The sequence below is a fragment of the Pseudomyrmex gracilis genome, unplaced genomic scaffold (genome assembly GCF_002006095.1).
Source record: "Pseudomyrmex gracilis isolate BER0280 unplaced genomic scaffold, ASM200609v1 scaffold_42, whole genome shotgun sequence".
NCBI classification, from domain to species: Eukaryota; Metazoa; Arthropoda; class Insecta; order Hymenoptera; family Formicidae; genus Pseudomyrmex; species Pseudomyrmex gracilis.
The window spans coordinates 207,847-225,246 of record NW_018020626.1 but is presented as its reverse complement, the minus strand read 5'-3'; the positions used below and the strand labels follow the sequence as shown (position 1 = coordinate 225,246).

Here is a 17,400-nt window from a genome sequence, read left to right as displayed (position 1 = left end):
AATAAACACGATAAATGAACCAAAATTGTCATATCTCTTAAATACATCATTTTCTCCGTAGAATCACGTTGATTAGAGATCTGTTCCAGAATAGGAAATCAGGTGCAACAATACGCTGAATGAGAAACGCTGCAATGCTGATTTTCGAGATTGTAATACGCACCTCGAATTTGCGCTCTGAATTTTGTACCGTGAAGTTCCAAAGGTACACCGAAAATCTCTTATTTTTATATACATATATAATAACACAAATACGAATTATATTATTGTTTTAAAAAAGTCTTTTTCTTATATAAAATTAAATACTGAATAGTTATTTTTAAATAATTTTTAAACAATGATCTGATTACGTAATTTCTTTCACATTCGAAACATGTACTATCTTCAATCCGATTAAAAGGAACCAATCGCTTTAGCACTACATTGATACTGAAGCGGCACGTGCGAAAGCCATCAATAGTAATCCATTAGGATAAAAAGTTAAAGAGTATAGGTAGTATCTACTGTTCAGAGGCAGCAGTGCACAAGTCGTTCGACGAATTAACCGGTCGAAATATGGCGTACGCACTCAAGGTAGGCGCGCACAAATCAAGATAATGGCGGATATTTCACGCATACCGGCAATGTTAACCGGTGTCTGACTACGCGCGCGTAGGTTTCTCTCTCCCGGGAGATTCCGGGCGTATGCGTCCGTCGTTTGTATCGATAGAGAGACGAGTCGACTATCTGTCTTTATTTGTCCCAGCCCCAATCGCGCGTTTTTCTCTCCCGCGCTAGACAGTTCTCTCTCCGTCAATTTTTTAAAGTTTCCTACGGGATACCGAGGATTAGAAAAAAGTGGCAACCGCGTCCCAAAAGGAGAAAACATCAATAAATGAAGGAAAAGCTTAGAAAAGTACATGAGAAAGAGAGAGAAAGGGAGGAAGAAGATGAAAAAAAAGATGGAACTGTGTCTCAAAAGGGACATACATCCATAAAGGAAGAAGGAAAAACCTTTCTCATCTGCAACGCGTAACGCAAAATCGATACAAAGGCTCCGAGAGAGGCTTCATTAGCGTGAAAACTCATTAGCACAAGAACCAGCACACGCACGAGCAGCAAAGAGAAGATAGAGAGCGGTAATCAATGTTATGTAATATAAATTTTTAATCGTTTTAATGATAAACCGATATTAAATGTTCCGTTACCACGAAAGAATGACGAAATTACCGTTTTTTCACCGTATTTTAATTTCTCGCGGTGGTTTCATTAACGTACGAGCGCGCGAGAGATATTTAAAAAAAAGCACGCGCTTTCCAATGCTCTGTGTGTCTTTAATTTACAAGATAAAAACAGGTACGCGATTTCTATTCTGTGCGCTCTTGTTTCTGCGCCGGGTAAAAACAAAACGCCTGAAACCAATAAAACGCTTTTGGCGTTCGTGTTTCACATTGCACAATTGCCGTAACCGCTGCTTTAATTTAGAGCAAGAGCTGCCGCTCTGTTCTCCGGCCATTTGCGGATTATAACAAATGAGTTTCTGTCTCGCTTAAAATAGTTCATTAAGTTTTTACACGTGGAAATAAGAGCATTGAAAAGTCAACTGTTACGAATGTTACGGACGTTGACAGACGTCCTTTGAAATCCGTATTGGCATTTGACGGCTCGTATATAGCGTCTGTATTGGCGCAAGGACTTCCATTAACGCCACCCAAGGAATCAATATTAATGCTTACATGTGCACGTATAGGGTGTTCTAGACGGAAACATTTTCTATTTACATTTTCTATTTTCTATTTCTCGACGAAATTCAGAATCGATAATAATTTTCCGTTTCCAAAGCGATTAAAAATAGAAAAATCTTTCGGGGAACAAAATTTTTCAAGAATTCTATCTTATTTACGTCTTTAGCTTTATTATTCTCTATTTTAGTATCTTTATTTACTGACAAAAATCCTATCAAAAGCAGAAACGTTTAAAGGCTCGAAAACACATGTACACACACACGCACGAGAGAAAATTACATAACTTAACAATCATTTTGTTCATGTTGATCTACGTTAGCAATTTTACTCAACAAATGTTTTGTTCCTAATTTTTAATAAAAAAAAAAAAAAAAAAAAACAAGTTTTACAGTTTTATATAAAAAATCTATAATTTATAATTATATTTAATACAAATATTTAATTTTAACTTTAGAAAGAGTTTTTGTATTAAAAAAATTGCATCTTTGAAAGTCTTTCTTCGAGTTTCACCAGTAAGCGATTTCCTTCTGAAATCGCTCTGTCTCTCAGTCCTAAAATACATGAATGAAAGATCGACTTGTTAGATGCGGGACACACTATGCATGCGTCAGAACGCGTGATAGCTTCTAGTATGTACACGCGTCGCTCGGATGTGGAATTCAATAGAGTAATGCACATTCGAACAATACCTCCCTCTCCGTCATATTATGTGTATTGTATATTTGTCTAGATAATGAGACGTCACGGCCAGTTCAGCGCAGCCGTTATTTATAATCCACAATTGATTCTGTGTACATATACACGCACACATCTTTCTCGCCTATTTACTCCGTAAATACAACACGGTACGTGCGTTCCTCCGGAATGCATGTTCGCACGCGCGTTGAACCACGTGCACATTGGAAAACGATAAGCAAAATGTGCCGCTGGCGGTAAAGAAGATAAGCCCGTGTGTATTAAACAAACCTTGCTTATGCAGATATACCGTTTCATACTCTCACTGAATGAATAATGAAACATGAAAAGTTTTTACAAATATATCATCTTCAAAGTAAGAATAAAAAATAAGCGTTGGTAGAAAAATATTTTTATTAAAAATATTTTTTTTTATTAAAAATATTTTTTTTTATTAAAAATATTTTTCTATCTTTTTCATGCTTTCCACAAAAAATTTTATATATCTTCGAAAAAATTACAAACCTTACGTTGTAAAGTGACTGTTGTAGAGTTTTTCCACAAACAAAATTTTCATGACTTGTTTTTTTTTCTTTAATTTTAAAAACAATTATGTTCTATAAACGTTCATGTTTTATAAATCTTTGCGATTCGTGTGCGTTGTTTTTAAACATTTCGTCTTTTGAATTAAAGAAGCGTTTACTATTCAAAACAAGATTATCGCGTGCGAGAGTACGAAAACCTATTGCGTCCGCTCGTAAATCCGTTTGGGATATCCTTCTCGTGCGGAAGGCAGCCCCCGAGATACATCAAGGATTTCGTCTTGAATCTTGCATGCGTTTCGGGGCACGGCTCCCCGCTTCGATAATATAAACAGCATTTGCTTTCAGCGAGAGGATACGTTACGAGAGGAAATACAACGAGATTGGATGTGCGCACGTCAGACACGTCATAAAGACAAGAGCCAAGACAAAAGCCAAGTTTTTCGCAAAACAAGATCATTGCAATTCTGACATCACTGGAATTGCAATTTATTTTAAATATGACTCTTCTTCTTTAAAATATTATTACAAAAATATTTAATAAAAATATATAGATACGTATCAAAATGAAAGAAAACTTTTTTGCCAAATGCATTAGATAGATTAGTTTCTTTCGATATGTCATATTTATATTCGAACTTGAAAAAAAAAAAGTTGCAAACTTCATCTATTCTACGTAAAAATCTCTTGTGCGCAACGATGAAAAAGTGCGCGGAAAAGGATAATATCATCCATTCTATCCGCGTGCTGCGATACAGACGCGCGTTTCCGCGATACGGTTTGTCGATTCGTCGTTTAGTTCCCGACCTTTTTTGCTGGCGGTGAGAAATAAAAACGACCAGCGTTACAACGCGGCGGGCGAACGACAGACGCGCACGGAGTGCGTGGTGTGGTACATATTGTGGAAAAGTTCGTATAAAAAAAATAAAAAAAAAAAAAAAACTGTCAGCGATATTACGGCGTGTCCGTCGAGGTGGACGTATAATTTCCGGCCTGACGTTGAATCCTCGTCAACGTGCGTTTCATACACGTCCATTTCGCGATCCACACCGTGCACATATCTTTTCCGCGCTGCAGTTTGTTTGCGTTAAGCCGCATATTCACCTAACGAACAAACAAACCTGAACATCGGAAGATCGAACCGGAAAGCGAAAACAAAATTTTTTTTATGACTGAAAAAGACAATATCGATAGTAAGCAAAGGTTAATTGCTGTGTCTAGTCGTTCTATGCAAAAAACAACTACGTATATCAGACAAAGTCTGTTTTTTTTTGTTTTAACTAAATTTTCTTTTTATTTTAAAATAATATTTCTCTTTAAATGTTTAAGTTTTTCATTTGTTCTAAAAAAAAGAAAGTTAAAGAAATAAAAATAAATTTTGCAAGACTACCTGAGATAATTTTTACATGAGAGTCGCGGTACGCTCTACGTACAAAATAAAATGAGAGATCAAAATAGCGCGGAATATATTTCTTCAAAGTAATGACCGTGCAATGACGTCCGCGGAAGCTCGTTTCGCGTCAAACGATCGGCATAGATTTCGCAGCGTCAAGAACAAGCCGGCGGCGGCGAACAACGCGATGCGTCTATGTGCCTTATCTGAAGTGACGGCGTTAAATCGGCGCGCGTGGCCGTGCATACTAATTCGGATGACGTGATATATATTTCGGTCCCCTGCACCATGTACTTACGTTTTGCGTAATTTGTTTAACGTATGTCACGCGTACACGCGGGCGAAATTCTGAATAAGAATTATTCCTCTCTTAAATCAACTCGCGTTTGTCACACCGCGTATAAATATGGACAATTTGTTAATTACATTCCAATTAGTTCTCGACACAAATGGCTAATATCAACAAACAAACGCGATGTATTTTTTTTTTTTTTTTTATCGTATTCTTCCCGTCACATTATTGACATTTAATGAAAGTGGAATAATTTAAAGCTTTGTAAAGATGAAAAATTAATTCTCAGAGAAAAAACATAACTTACTTTTTCTCGAAGCATGTCTCTCACTCTGGTCGCCTGACTTCTGCTCCTGTGTAATTCCAATTGCAGCTCCAGACACCTCTCCTGCCAGTTGAGTTCCTCCACTGTCGTGGTGTAGCCGTCGAAGCTCTTGGAGGTGCTGTACGCAGGCCTGATGTCCAACTTCTCTCTCTTCAGGTCGACATTGCCACCGGCGGTTCTCGGATCGACGTACAATCTGCTCGTTTCGTACATCCGCGGTTGTTCTGACGGTTGTCTGCCGGAGAATGTTCTGTCGAACGAGAATGTTCTATCGAAGTGGCCTCTGCCGCTGGACGGTCCTGGATCGTAGTTCGTCCTTCCTCTGCAGAGTGGTCCGCCGGGATCCTTGCTGACATCGTAGGCCAGATCCGATTGAACCGGCGCGACAAATGTTCTCTTGTCCGCGTATTCCACATGACCGCTCGACTCGGACGTGAAGTCGTACGGGCTACATTTTGGTTTTTCGCGGAGCTCGATGTAGCCAGCACTCCGGGCGCTCTCGGCGAAACTCTTGTCCTTGTGGAAGAACAGATTCGACACGTTGACGTAAGGCGAGTCTCTCGTGTGCACTATCGTTGGCGGCACCGAACCGCTCTCGGCGCCGCTACTCGCGTTATTGTTGTTGTTATTATTGTTATTGATGTTAACGAAGGTGGAAGTGCTAGTGGAAGTAGTGGCGGTAGTGACTGCGGTGGCGGTTGCGTGTCTAGGCCGTGGCGGTGGCGTCGGAGCCTGTCGAAACTGTCGCGGCCACAATCGTGGACTGTCGGGCCCGGAACTGGATCCGCCGATCGTCGAGGCGCCGCTCGGGCCTGCGCGTGATGACGACGAAACGCCACCGGGAGCTGTTGGGCCTGACTGACCAGCAGCAGCGGACCCAGCGCTCGTTGCATCGTGCGCACGAGTGCCCAGTCGCGGGCTGCACGGCGCCGAGTTGGAGCCGAAGTCGCTGGCGAGCCGCGTGATAGGATCGAGGATCTGAGAGAGGCGGCGAGCCGACGACGAGCCACGTATCTCGTCCATCGTCCTGATTCGCACGTCGTTGATTCGTCGTTGTCAAGTTGCTTTTTATTACGACGCCTCCACCTCCTGCTGCTGCCCGCCTGCTTCTGCCTCCTTCTGCCGAAGGATTCTCAGTGCATCCGGCAGTCCGCGTTCGTGCTCCTTCCCTTCTGGGATTATCGGTTTCTTCCTGCGAGGGATCGACTCGATACCGACGCTCGGGGAGCAGGGTCTGCTCATCCTCGCCATCTTGTTACCTCACACGCTCGTACGGTCATCGTCGATCGCGACACGGGCCTTGCGCTGCGACCTGCGAAGATAGAAAAGTTTTCTTTTTTTTAAAAAATATCAGATATATGGATACGGGAGTCCGCGGTGATAAAGTACGGTGGGACGACGATATCGTAAAAACGGTTTTGCCGAACGATAGAAATACCTATTTTTTATGTGAATTGCTGTTAGGGATATATCGTGATCTCCATCGTGTCTACTCGTGTGACCCGAGTATTTCACGTACGTCTTGCGTGCTACAACGAGATACGCTTTTTATAGTTATGCTTATACGTCGCGAAGTTCAGTTTAACAGCTTACTTTTTATTTAACGCCAGTAACGATTTGCATAACTAACGATTTAATTTGAAATACGCGGGAAAAAATTGCGGGAGTCTTCTCACGTAGGGTGCGTCTTTCCTTATTACGAATATTTTATTCTGTCAAGATACGGCGCCAAAGCCCGTCTGTCGCCGTTTCCGACGTTTCGCCGACAGAAACTCAGGAGGACAAGAAAAGTGCGACGCGGAAAGATGGCACGCAGGGCTGCAAAGTTTATTTTAAGGTCGACGTTAAAAGGAGCCAAATGAAAAACCGGATGGAGGGAGTGGATGAGCGCACCAGTTCGTCCCGCACGTTCTGCAATTACTACGGACGACGAGTCTGCTCGTGAAAAATTCCAGCCTTTGTGAGCTGCCGCAGGAAGCGAATGACGAGCACATAAATTGAGAATTTAATATAAAAAAAAAAATATATAAATATTACAAAAATAAATAAATGAATAAATAAAAATATCAACAATATTTATTTTGAAATAATTTTTATGTAAAAAGAGTAAACACGTTTTCTTGTTTAATTACGTGTAGATATAAATTGCACTGAATTTAGAACATGAAATTTCGTACAAATTTACTTGGACAGTCTTCCTCTGACCCCCGATTGCAAAGTCTCCATTGCGTAATTACACAGAAGAGTCGCAAGTTTGTTGCCGATGTTATATATATATATACATACAGAGGGATTATTCAGAGAAAATTAGATTGCCACGAAAAACGTAAAGCGATTACAAATATTAACTTTTTTTTTTCTCTCTTGCGATGATCTGTCACTCAACGTGCAACGTGAGTCCGTGACTCGCGTGTCGTGACATGTGACATATATGTGACACGCTGTGAATTAGCTTTAAACAGCCGCGAGGTCACTGAATCTCCTCTCTCACGAGCTTGTAGTTAATTTGTCGGACGGTCTCTTTATGTAATTACATTTATGCGGTTTTGAACATTTTCATCTGGATTTGTAAATCAGAACAAACCAATGCGAGATACGCTGTAATTAAAACCGAAGCTTTTTCCGTGTAGGAAACAAACAACGGAAAGAGAATAAACAGAAACGTCGGTTAGACAACAGAAAACGTTTTCGATTGATTAAAAACTTTGTTTTCACATGTTAACGATATTGTTATGCAATTTAAAATTAATTTTCATTTCTACGTCAAGACACGTCAAAACGCGATAGAAAATTTTAGTTTTAAATTATATATTTATACAAAAATAAGTATAATACCGAAAGTTTGAAACCTCACAACGAATAATAAAAGCGTACATTCGAAATTTTCCCCCAAGAAAAAAAAAGGTCAGATCGGTCAAAGTATCCATATAAACGAGGGACGCGATACCTCGCGTATGCAAGCGATGCTCGACGATCCCCTCGCGGTGTCCATGAATAAATTTCAAATTAACTTTCGAACGATTTCCGCGTTATACGAGGCGCGACGGAAGCCCTCTCTGCAATCTCAGAGGTTCTTACGGATAGGCACCCTTTATATCACCGAGGGTTCGCTCTAGCATACTCTCCGTAAAGAAGTAAAGCCTCGTCCGAGATTAGGTATACGAGGAAGACTTTCATCGACGGATTGCGAAAGTATTCACCCGCTTTTTCAAAAATCCGCGCGAACTCTCACGAAATAGCGAACGACTCTCGCGAAAAAAACAAACCAGTGTCAATTTCACGCGTATTCCCTCAATCACACACATACACACACATCGAATTTAATCAGAGAGACAGTATTTATGAGGCGAGCGTACAAGATGTTAATATGCAAGAACGTGGTATAAATCGCCGCAATAAAGCGAAACTACCTGCTCGTTAGAGATGCATGCGCATTAATTACTTCTGATTTAAATTATTTAACGGGATATTCTTAATACGACAAATTCAATCTACCTGAATATAATCTAATTAATTTAAATAACATTTACGTATCTCTACATTCATCTCCATACTCATTCCCGATGATAATTACGAGCGGTAAAACAACCTAGCCAAACGCGACGGACAAAAGCGATCGGAAAAATCCACCTCCTTCGTACCTGCTGCAACAACTGTAACGACAGTCAATTGCCGTTGTTGGAACGCTGTTTTGTCATTGCGTAACTAGCGGCAGTCACGAAGCAAGCGGGTAGCCGTGGGCCGCGGCCGGCCGGCCGGTCGGAGCGCCGTGTTCGCGTTTTGCATAAATTACGCCGTTCTTCTGTCCGGTCGGTCGCGTGATCGCGCGACGTTATTGTCGAAATAACGCTGCCCGGGAGGGCGGGTTACCGCTGCAGGCGCGGCAAAACAAATAGACCGGCGGCACGTGAAACGTATGTACGCGCGAGAGACGTGGATTCCCACGCGAATGAGAGCGTTCCGATGCCGCCGATTGTGTGTCGGCGACAAATTTCGGCTCGGGGTCGCGTTTGCACACCCCCCCCCCTCCCTCCTCTATTCAACACACACATCCTTTTCTTCTACACGGCGACCGATATCGGTGGGTAACACATCGAGATATACGTTTACATGTGTGAAATTGATATCTTTACACACCGAAGTGTGTTGATGGAGTATGTTCGCGCGTGTTTGAACCTCATTGATATCGGATCGTTGCGTGCGAAACGTTTCCGCGCTCCGAAAGTTTCATTGAGAGACACGCTTTTTTTTTCTCGTACGAAGTAAAACAAAACACACACACACACGTCTCCGATAATAATCAGATAATATTACGTAACGTAATATTACGCGCATCAATGTTCAAACGATTATACAAGCGCGCTCCAGTTCCGTTTTCGTACTTGACTATGATTAGTTTGTTATTGATCGCGTTTGCGTTTTTACGTGTTATCAAAAGTTAACAAGGTTTTTATCCGAGTATACTTTTTGCATGCACGCTTTATCTTCCAAAATATATTATAACACAAATAAATTGTTTTCATTTTTCGTTGCAACAAAACAACAGATCGATCAAAAGACACATTTCACATCGCGGTTTCGAAACACGATGAAACAGATCTCGAATTAAGATCTCGCGTGTTTACTATTAAACAAAACAAAAAAAAAAATCGCGCCGCCACGAATCTTGATCTCAGATCTACTCTTGATATTAACGAATCCGACGTCTGACATCAGCTGTTGCGAAACCGTTTGTCCGGTCCGTGCCAAGATTCACGGTGTGCAATCAGTGCGAAAACCGACGTCGCGACGCACCGACGGCGTGACGTCGATACGACGCGCGGCGGCGCGGCGCGACGCGTTCGATTCCGCGAAGCGCTCGTAAATTTCTCGCGTAGACGTTCGTTAAAAGAAACCCGAGAAGTTTGTCATGAGAAAGAGGGACGAAAAGCGAACGAGAGAAAGAGAAAGAAAACGCGCGAGGCGCGGACAAAAGATGAATTCGAGACCGATGACCTTTCTCGAGGGAGAGAAGACACGAGAGAAAGAGTGAGAAGAGAGAGAGAGAGAGAGAGGGAGGAGAGAAAGAGAGAAACGGAAGGAGAGGATATAAGAGCAACGACAAGCTGAGACGATTGAGGAATCGAGAGAAAGAGAGAGAAAGAGAGAAAGCATAATAGCGGGACGAGAAGAAAGAGACAGAAGCGATCGAGGAGGCGCCGTTACTCCGATCGCGGCACTCTGTTTAACACATTCCACTGTTTGGAAAATAACGCGTTTTGGGAATCACCTGGTGCGACGACGATCGACCGACCGACCGGCGGTGCCAGTTCTCAAACTCGTTCTCCTCTCTCGTCGTCGCCGTCGTGTTGCCTCCGCTCTTATGCTCACTGTATATGTATATACATATATATATATATATATATATGTATAAATATGTATATGTTACATACCGCCGTATTTCTCTCACCGTCCCCGCGTGCAGCCCTCTCTCGTTGTCCCCACTCTCCGTCCACCCTTCACGCAACTCTCCGCGCGCGGTGACGATCTGCCGTCCTTTTTTCCGCGAGAAGATTCGCGCAGGGGAAGTCGCGCGGAGCGCAGATGGACATCGGCGAGGCGCCGGCGAAGGGTCGGCGGGCAGGAATAGTACCGACCGTAGGATGACAGCTCGCCGCGCAAGTAGGTCAGGTACCGAACGACGAGCAAGGGGAGAGTGGGGTTAGAATAGGAAGGCGGCATAGGAAGTTGTCTCTTTCCCTCTGTATGTATATATGTAACTGTCTCTCGTTGACGGGTTCTCGCTCTTTCTCGCTCTTTTTTTGTCTCGACTTTCGCGAGAAGAACCCTTGAACTCGCGACCCGATTAAAAAAAAAAAAAAAAAAAAAACCGTACTCACTCACCTTGTTACGAGCGGGGCTGAGGTAACGGCCCGTGACAATTTGAAACGAGCACACTGAACACACTCCATGCCTCCTCCTTCTGTCGAGCACCAGCCGCAGCACCCACGGGCACCGTACACCGTGTTGTGTAGTACGCGGAAAGGGTATATGCGCCTTTTGGTTTTCGGGACTTTCACAACCGGCGGGAGGCGCGCCGACGCGCTGTCACCAGTTAGACGTGAACAATGAACATCGACATGTGCAAAAAACAAACGGTCACGACGCGTGGGCGCAAAAAATTGAAAAAACATGCGAACGGGTACACGACGGATGATCGTACGGCAGCACGTCGCGTCGCGAAATACGCGTGCGAGTCGGCTTCGTTCGGCCGAACTCGGCTATCGCCGCTGCGAGCCGAGTTCAGTGGCGACGTCACGCGGTTGCCGCGGAAAGCTTTTCCTCTAAATTTAACACGCTCCGACACTTTCTCTCTCTCTCTCTCTCTCACATCTCTTGATTATAAATATATATATTATTTTATAAAAATATACACGCTACTATACGCGCTCCTCGCGTGTAAAAATATAAGTTTTAATAATAACGACATTATATTAATTATAGATGACATTTTTGTATACATGAAAAGAGAGATGTGCAACAACTTTATATCTCACCGCGCGATTACCGTGCAAATCGTCAATAATAATAAGTAATTTTGATAATATTTTCGATAATTTTTACGCAAAACACGTTTTTAAATAGAAACAAACATAAAAAACATAAAGCTTGCAATTCGTCGTGACCGCGCAACGTGTTGTGTACACCAACGCTGCGCGTTCCATATTGATGCAATTTGAAATTTATCGAAGAACGATATTGCGATTCTCGAAGTATGGAAACAAAGTTACTGAATAGCAAAACAATTGATTTTCAATATTGTAGAGGTATTTGTACATACATAAACTGTGCGGTAGACAAAATAATTATTTTTAGTTAATAATAATTTTTAATAATTGAAAAGAGTATTTAATTTTTTTAAATGCTTTTTTTAAATTTGTGTGTAAATATATTTAATTTCTTTTGTACAGGTTTTAACATAATAAATGCGTAAATTTTATTACATTTATATATTACAATTAGTTTTGTTACATGTGTGTGTGGTAAAAAAGTATACTTACCATTATAACGACAAGTATTTTTCGTATGCTAAAACTTGCAATAATTTGTCTTTATACGTCGGATCTAAAATTTTGTCCAGGTTCGTTTCAAGTATCGGTACGTTATTCTTAAAAGAACGTACTATGTCTTTAAAAGACGATACTTCAGAGAAATCGGTATCTAAACGATAATTCATCCATCTCACAGCGTCCGATGGTAGCGTGGTATCAATGGAATATCGTTGTGTTATCGATTTTGTCAAATCGAAACATAGTTCCGATATTCTCACAGGTTCAAAGACATCGTAGTTTCTACATTTGTTGAATACCTAGCAATAAACAATTCAATTATAAGTTTAACACACATGACATAATTTGTTTTTGTTTTTTATCTCGCACATGGTTTTGCTTACATCCGTTTCATCCATTTCATAATTCTCATCACCAAATAACGAAACACTCCAACAGAAAAGAGCGCTTATCGCAATTCCGGGATGTTTGTTTGCAATCATTTGATTGAACTTCTGAAAAAATATCAGCAAGGTTCTCTCGATACACTCCAATTCGTTGCATGGCTCGATTTTGCAAATCACTTTGGACGCTTCGCATCGAATGTTCACATTATCATCAACCAATAATTGTAACAACACTGTCCACCAATCCAATGTGGTATCTACACAAAAATAATTTTTTCTTTCCAATCTGTAATTTGATTAATAATGACAGTTTGTAATTCAAATTGTATTTGCGATTTAAACGTACGGCAATGTTCGGAATCAATGTCGTCCTTGGGAAAGAGATCGTATAACACATTAAAAACGGAGGATCTGATATCTTCACTTATAGAACCGATCCAATTGCTGTCACAGACTTTTCTATAAATATCCTCTTCATGTTCCATCCGTAAATTTTCATCCTTAAATTAAAAAAATATAAATATGTATATCGACAGAGTTTATATTTCTCGGGGGGAGAGAAAGAGATACACAGTACATATGTAAAATTAAAAATTAGAAACAGTCGGGAAAACATTTAACAAATATAAAAGAAACCTTTAACTCGTGGATTAGCGTTGCCATACTTCTTCCCAGCAATCTTAGATAATTAACACGTTGAGAATAAATATCGCTTGCGTCATGCGAATGTAACTTTTTCAGAATTAAACTACAAACTTTACGTTTGTCGGTGATGCAACACACATTTGTATCCGTTATACAGTTATATAAAAAATCGAAAATGGCATCTTGCAATTTAGGATTATATTTGTACATGTCTTCGATAGAATCGGCAACTACGCGAATAGCGTGAGTGCACAATAATTTTCTTTGCTGACAAGATTCTTTTTTTAGTATTTCAAAAATGGTGTTCCACGCCATACTTTGTATCTCAGCATCTGGTGCAATCAAAAGCCGCGAATATATGCTGAACGTCGTGCTTTGCCCGTTGCACATTGTTTGTGAAAAATTTGTATGTTTTTCGACGCAAAATATGAATCTGAGAGCAGATATTTTATACATTTGTTCTCCTGGTCCTTGCCTTAATACATCTTCTTCGATTAAGTGTTGTTGCAGGATATATCGTATATCCTCCATATTGCAACTTTCAATTCTGAAAATACGAAAATTACATTAGAGAGAGACAGATTCTGGAATTTATATAACAATTTGTTGAATATTTATTGATTATCTTACTTGTTTTTATTCAAATTGTATAATTCATGGAGAATATCGATGTATACGGTAGCTAATGGAAAACAAGAAAATCTATTATTTTTTCTCTCCAAACCTTTTAATATCCAATCAGCTGCGCTCAAGAAATTTGTAACGTCAGACTTTAACAGTTGAACGCCAGCGGACGGCAATCTTGTCAAGATCTCTAATATCTACGGATATTAAAAAAAGAATCAGTTTTATAAATAAAAAATTTCACTCTTATGTAAATTTATAATTATGTTGTACTCAATATAATCAGTTATATGTAATTTATATCTTTATTTTAAAGTTTGAGTAAAAGATTCGAGTGTTTTTTATTTACCTGCAATAGATAGCCGTGTGTTAGATTTGCCGAAAGCCGAGTATCCTGCGCTAGGATACTTAGAAATAACTTCTTTACAATGTTCTGAGCTGTGCTTTCCGTTAACAACGGCACCAATGCTCTAGCTGCTAGTTCACGCGTTTTTTGCACAGGGCTTTTGGCACATGTCGATACCAAATTAACAAATTCATCTACCTTTAAACAAACTTGTCATTACGTCGTTTGTTTTTAATAGACAGCAGAAAGACTGGATTGTTTATAAATACCTTCCAAGCGATATCCGTTCCGTTCAAATGGTAATTCGTAATATACAATCGTGACAATAATAACAAAATTGCTTGCACGTTCGATTTTATTATGCTATCATCGATTGATACGAAACTGCGCAATTCGTTCAAGATGAAAGGCAAGAGAGTGGGATATCTTTCAAAAAAAATTCTCTCCGTCATTTTGTTATCCGTTGTCAAGTTGATGTGATCTTTGGTTCTCTGAACGCCGAAAACTCGAATTATAAGCGCACTAAACAATAAGGTGGCCGCGTTACGTTCCTATATATTCCGATTAGAAATTATTTTCTCTATGTGATAATGAACTGTTATATTTTTATATAACAAAATATATGTGTGGCACTTACTGCCCATGTCTTATTATCATAATTTTTAAATGCCACTATCAAACCATCCGCGATGTAATCCTTGACCACGTCTCCAAGTTGAGAATGTCTGAATAAAGCTCTAAGAATATTCATTGAATGGGTCTTTATTTCAGTAACATCAAGCTTGACGTCCGCATAATATTCGTTTCTATTTTCCATTACCGATTCCGATAAATACTCGTACTTGGAAAATATTGTGTTTTTGTACATTATACACTTTATTTTTCCTAACAAATTATTTGTATTCTCGAGATTCGTAAATTGCAGTAAGATTTGCATAACCGAGCGAAACGCGGATATCTTTGTAATATCATGAATTTTCGGTTTCGAAGACAATACCGCCTGTTTAAAGATAAATTTGATATTACTTTCTTGAATTTTTTTTTTTTTACATAATTTGTATCTTTTACTTTTTTTCATACCTGTATCATAAATGGAACACCCGCGCTTCTTCTCGTCGCGCATAATTTCGAATATCCTGGCATTAATCCAGTGATACCTAGCAAAATATCGTGCAAACAATGCATGGGAAGTGAATTCAAAGTTGTATTTGTCAATCGCCATAGTCGTGTGCATAACTGATAAAAACCAACGTATGCCTGTTCGAAAGCACCTCGATGTTTCGTTTCACACAACAATGACACCAAATGCTTCATTATACGTTCAATCTATTAACATATGTCTTTGTATCAAGTTCTGTATAATCATAAAAAATATATGTATAATATATGTGTAAATCTCACTTGTTCCCCTGTTAGCAGACTGTTTGCGGAATTGTCAGTTTGTATCGACGCCTCGGTGGCTAGCAGTCCAAACAACTGACTGACTTCTTTGACAGTACGCCAAGAACAAAGTAGCACCATTTGCGGCGTTAAAATTTCTTTCTCGGAAAACAAAACATTGTCGTTAAAATTCAATGTTTTCAAATCCATTGGCAAGTGCCCTTCTGGTGAAGAATTGTTAACTATTACAGAAACAACGTGGCTCAACTCGAAGCACAACGATATAATATTAGCCACAATATTTTGCCACGATTTATCCATTGCTGCTTCACTGAAATATGAATTACATGAATTAATTGTTAATCGAATAATTAATAAAGCGGCGCATCTTACCTCAAGTCACAGTCAGAAAGCAAACTCCTCATGCAGAATAAGTACCCGTATAAGGAACACTTAACAATTGCCATTCCTATGTTCTGTTTTGCTAAACTTAATGCTATCTACAAATAAGAATAATAATTTGTACTTGGAATAAATACGTGTATATTCTTAATTCAAATAGATATTATATTTTTATATATATGCATACTTGCAATCTTTCATATAGCAGCGACACCAGTTGCAGTGTTACTGCATCCTTAATATTATCCTCTATACTACATTCTTTACTATACTTTTGCAAAACATTTTTTATAACAGGAGACAACTTAGATATTTTTAACATATACGCAGCTGTTACGCTATCTATAGGTCTTATGCTGTTGCCTAATGCAAGTGCAGTTTTGATAATCAATCGAACTTGAGACTCCAAACCCAAGTCTAAGAACGTTAGATTTTTACACTCTGATAAACAAATATCCTTATTGTTTTCCTTAAAGTTATATCTGACTTCTGTTTCTACCACATCCACATTACCAAAATTATTTACAGATTTTAATATTTGATATGCCATTTCTTTGTTAGGTTCATACGTATCCAGTAGCAAACACTGAAATATTGTTTCGGCTTGTTTCTTTTTCCATTTAATGTCTTTGAATTCATCACAAAGAAGATGTTGCATGAGCAAAAGGATTTGTAAGCTGAAACGTCTGCGATTGTATGTCGCATCCGGATACAAATTGTTTACACAAATGTCACGCAGATTTATATAAAATGTAGTATAATCTTTTATATTCTGTTTAATTTGTTCAGCTTGTTGACAAGATAAAGTCAAAGCATGTGTATCATCTAAAATAACATGTTCTTTGTAATGATTTCTCAGTTTTTCTTCTTGTGTTAATTGTCTCTGCAAAACAGCCAGGCTATCTTTCAGCCGCTTTAAAGCCTATAAATATTATTGAATAATTTATATAACTTTTCTAGAAAAAGAGGAAGAATGGTTTGTATATTATTATTACCTTCTTAATAAAGGGTATATATTCCATTTTCTCACACAAATTATGTTTTAAAAACAGCAAAATCATCTCAAGTTCTTTGCGTGTAAAATACATTGTGCTTTTCTTCGATTCTACTAACAATGCCAATGTCTCCAATCTACACTGTAAACAATGTAAAAAACCTTTTGCCTTTTCTTTATACAACGTTAATATTTTATAAATTATTAAAGCAAATATTGTGTATAAAATATAAATTACTTCGAGAATAATAAAATAGTTTTATAATATAAAGTTTTGCAAAAAAACTTTATATTAAAAAATACATACCTCTTTGCTATGATGCCTAACACATGTTTCCAAAACATCGTACTCCAAAGTATTTCGCCATTTGACACTTTGCTGTGAGATGTTCTCATCGTTGTCTATCTTGCCATGCTGCTTCAAAATTCTTAAGTCCTTTAACAGTTTGTACAGTTCTATCTCGTTCATATTTCCAAATTCTTGCATTTTATTTAAAACCATGATATTATGGGTGCTTTCCAGCATATTTTAGATATTTAAAAAAAACTTAAATTTAAACAAGCAAATAGCAACACTAGATCTGTCAAAAATTGATAAACAATTAACAAGTAGTGTTAAGTGA

At 39.1% G+C, this 17,400-nt stretch overlaps 2 protein-coding genes across 8 annotated transcripts in view; both read right to left on the bottom strand.

Annotated features, from left to right (window-relative positions):
- The window catches only part of LOC109853060 (uncharacterized protein CG43867), a 55,384-nt gene extending 44,224 nt beyond the window's left edge, over nucleotides 1-11,160 (bottom strand). For 4 of the 6 annotated variants that reach the window (XM_020424779.1, XM_020424781.1, XM_020424780.1 and 1 more), the window contains exon 1: nucleotides 4,934-5,260. In XM_020424779.1, the coding sequence (XP_020280368.1) occupies nucleotides 4,934-5,164 (231 nt within the window). In that variant the 5' untranslated portion in view covers nucleotides 5,165-5,260. Of the gene's footprint in view, nucleotides 1-4,933; nucleotides 6,264-6,389; nucleotides 6,456-10,834 lie in introns of those variants that run through there. The other 2 variants (XM_020424776.1, XM_020424777.1) reach the window with 2 other exon arrangements.
- A 748-nt stretch (nucleotides 11,161-11,908) lies between these two features.
- Nucleotides 11,909-17,349, bottom strand: LOC109853070 (thyroid adenoma-associated protein homolog). Of its 2 annotated transcripts, none has more exons than XM_020424811.1 (14): nucleotides 17,085-17,349; nucleotides 16,779-16,919; nucleotides 15,971-16,705; nucleotides 15,775-15,881; nucleotides 15,403-15,712; nucleotides 15,082-15,327; nucleotides 14,639-15,001; nucleotides 14,271-14,552; nucleotides 14,005-14,199; nucleotides 13,662-13,852; nucleotides 13,023-13,578; nucleotides 12,733-12,886; nucleotides 12,384-12,643; nucleotides 11,909-12,299 (listed from the first exon to the last, which is right to left on the bottom strand). In XM_020424811.1, exons 1-14 carry the CDS (start codon nucleotides 17,301-17,303, stop codon nucleotides 11,994-11,996), a joined length of 4,065 nt encoding a protein of 1,354 aa, XP_020280400.1. In that variant the 5' UTR covers nucleotides 17,304-17,349; the 3' UTR covers nucleotides 11,909-11,993. The 2 variants fall into 2 exon arrangements, with proteins under 2 accessions (XP_020280400.1, XP_020280401.1); XM_020424812.1 differs by having other exon boundaries at nucleotides 16,779-16,914; nucleotides 17,085-17,271.
- Nucleotides 17,350-17,400: the final 51 nt, after the last annotated feature.

What these genes read in the sequence shown, in the direction of transcription:
- LOC109853070 (XM_020424811.1), bottom strand. Translation starts at nt 17,303, where the DNA reads ATGCTGGAAAGCACCCATAATATCATGGTTTTAAATAAAATGCAAGAA. An exon ending in ATGATAATAAGACATGGGCA is followed by an intron (nt 14,553 to 14,638) that starts GTAAGTGCCACA and finishes CGGAATATATAG; the next exon opens with GAACGTAACGCGGCCACCTT. An exon ending in CGCTAATCCACGAGTTAAAG is followed by an intron (nt 12,887 to 13,022) that starts GTTTCTTTTATA and finishes TTTTAATTTAAG; the next exon opens with GATGAAAATTTACGGATGGA.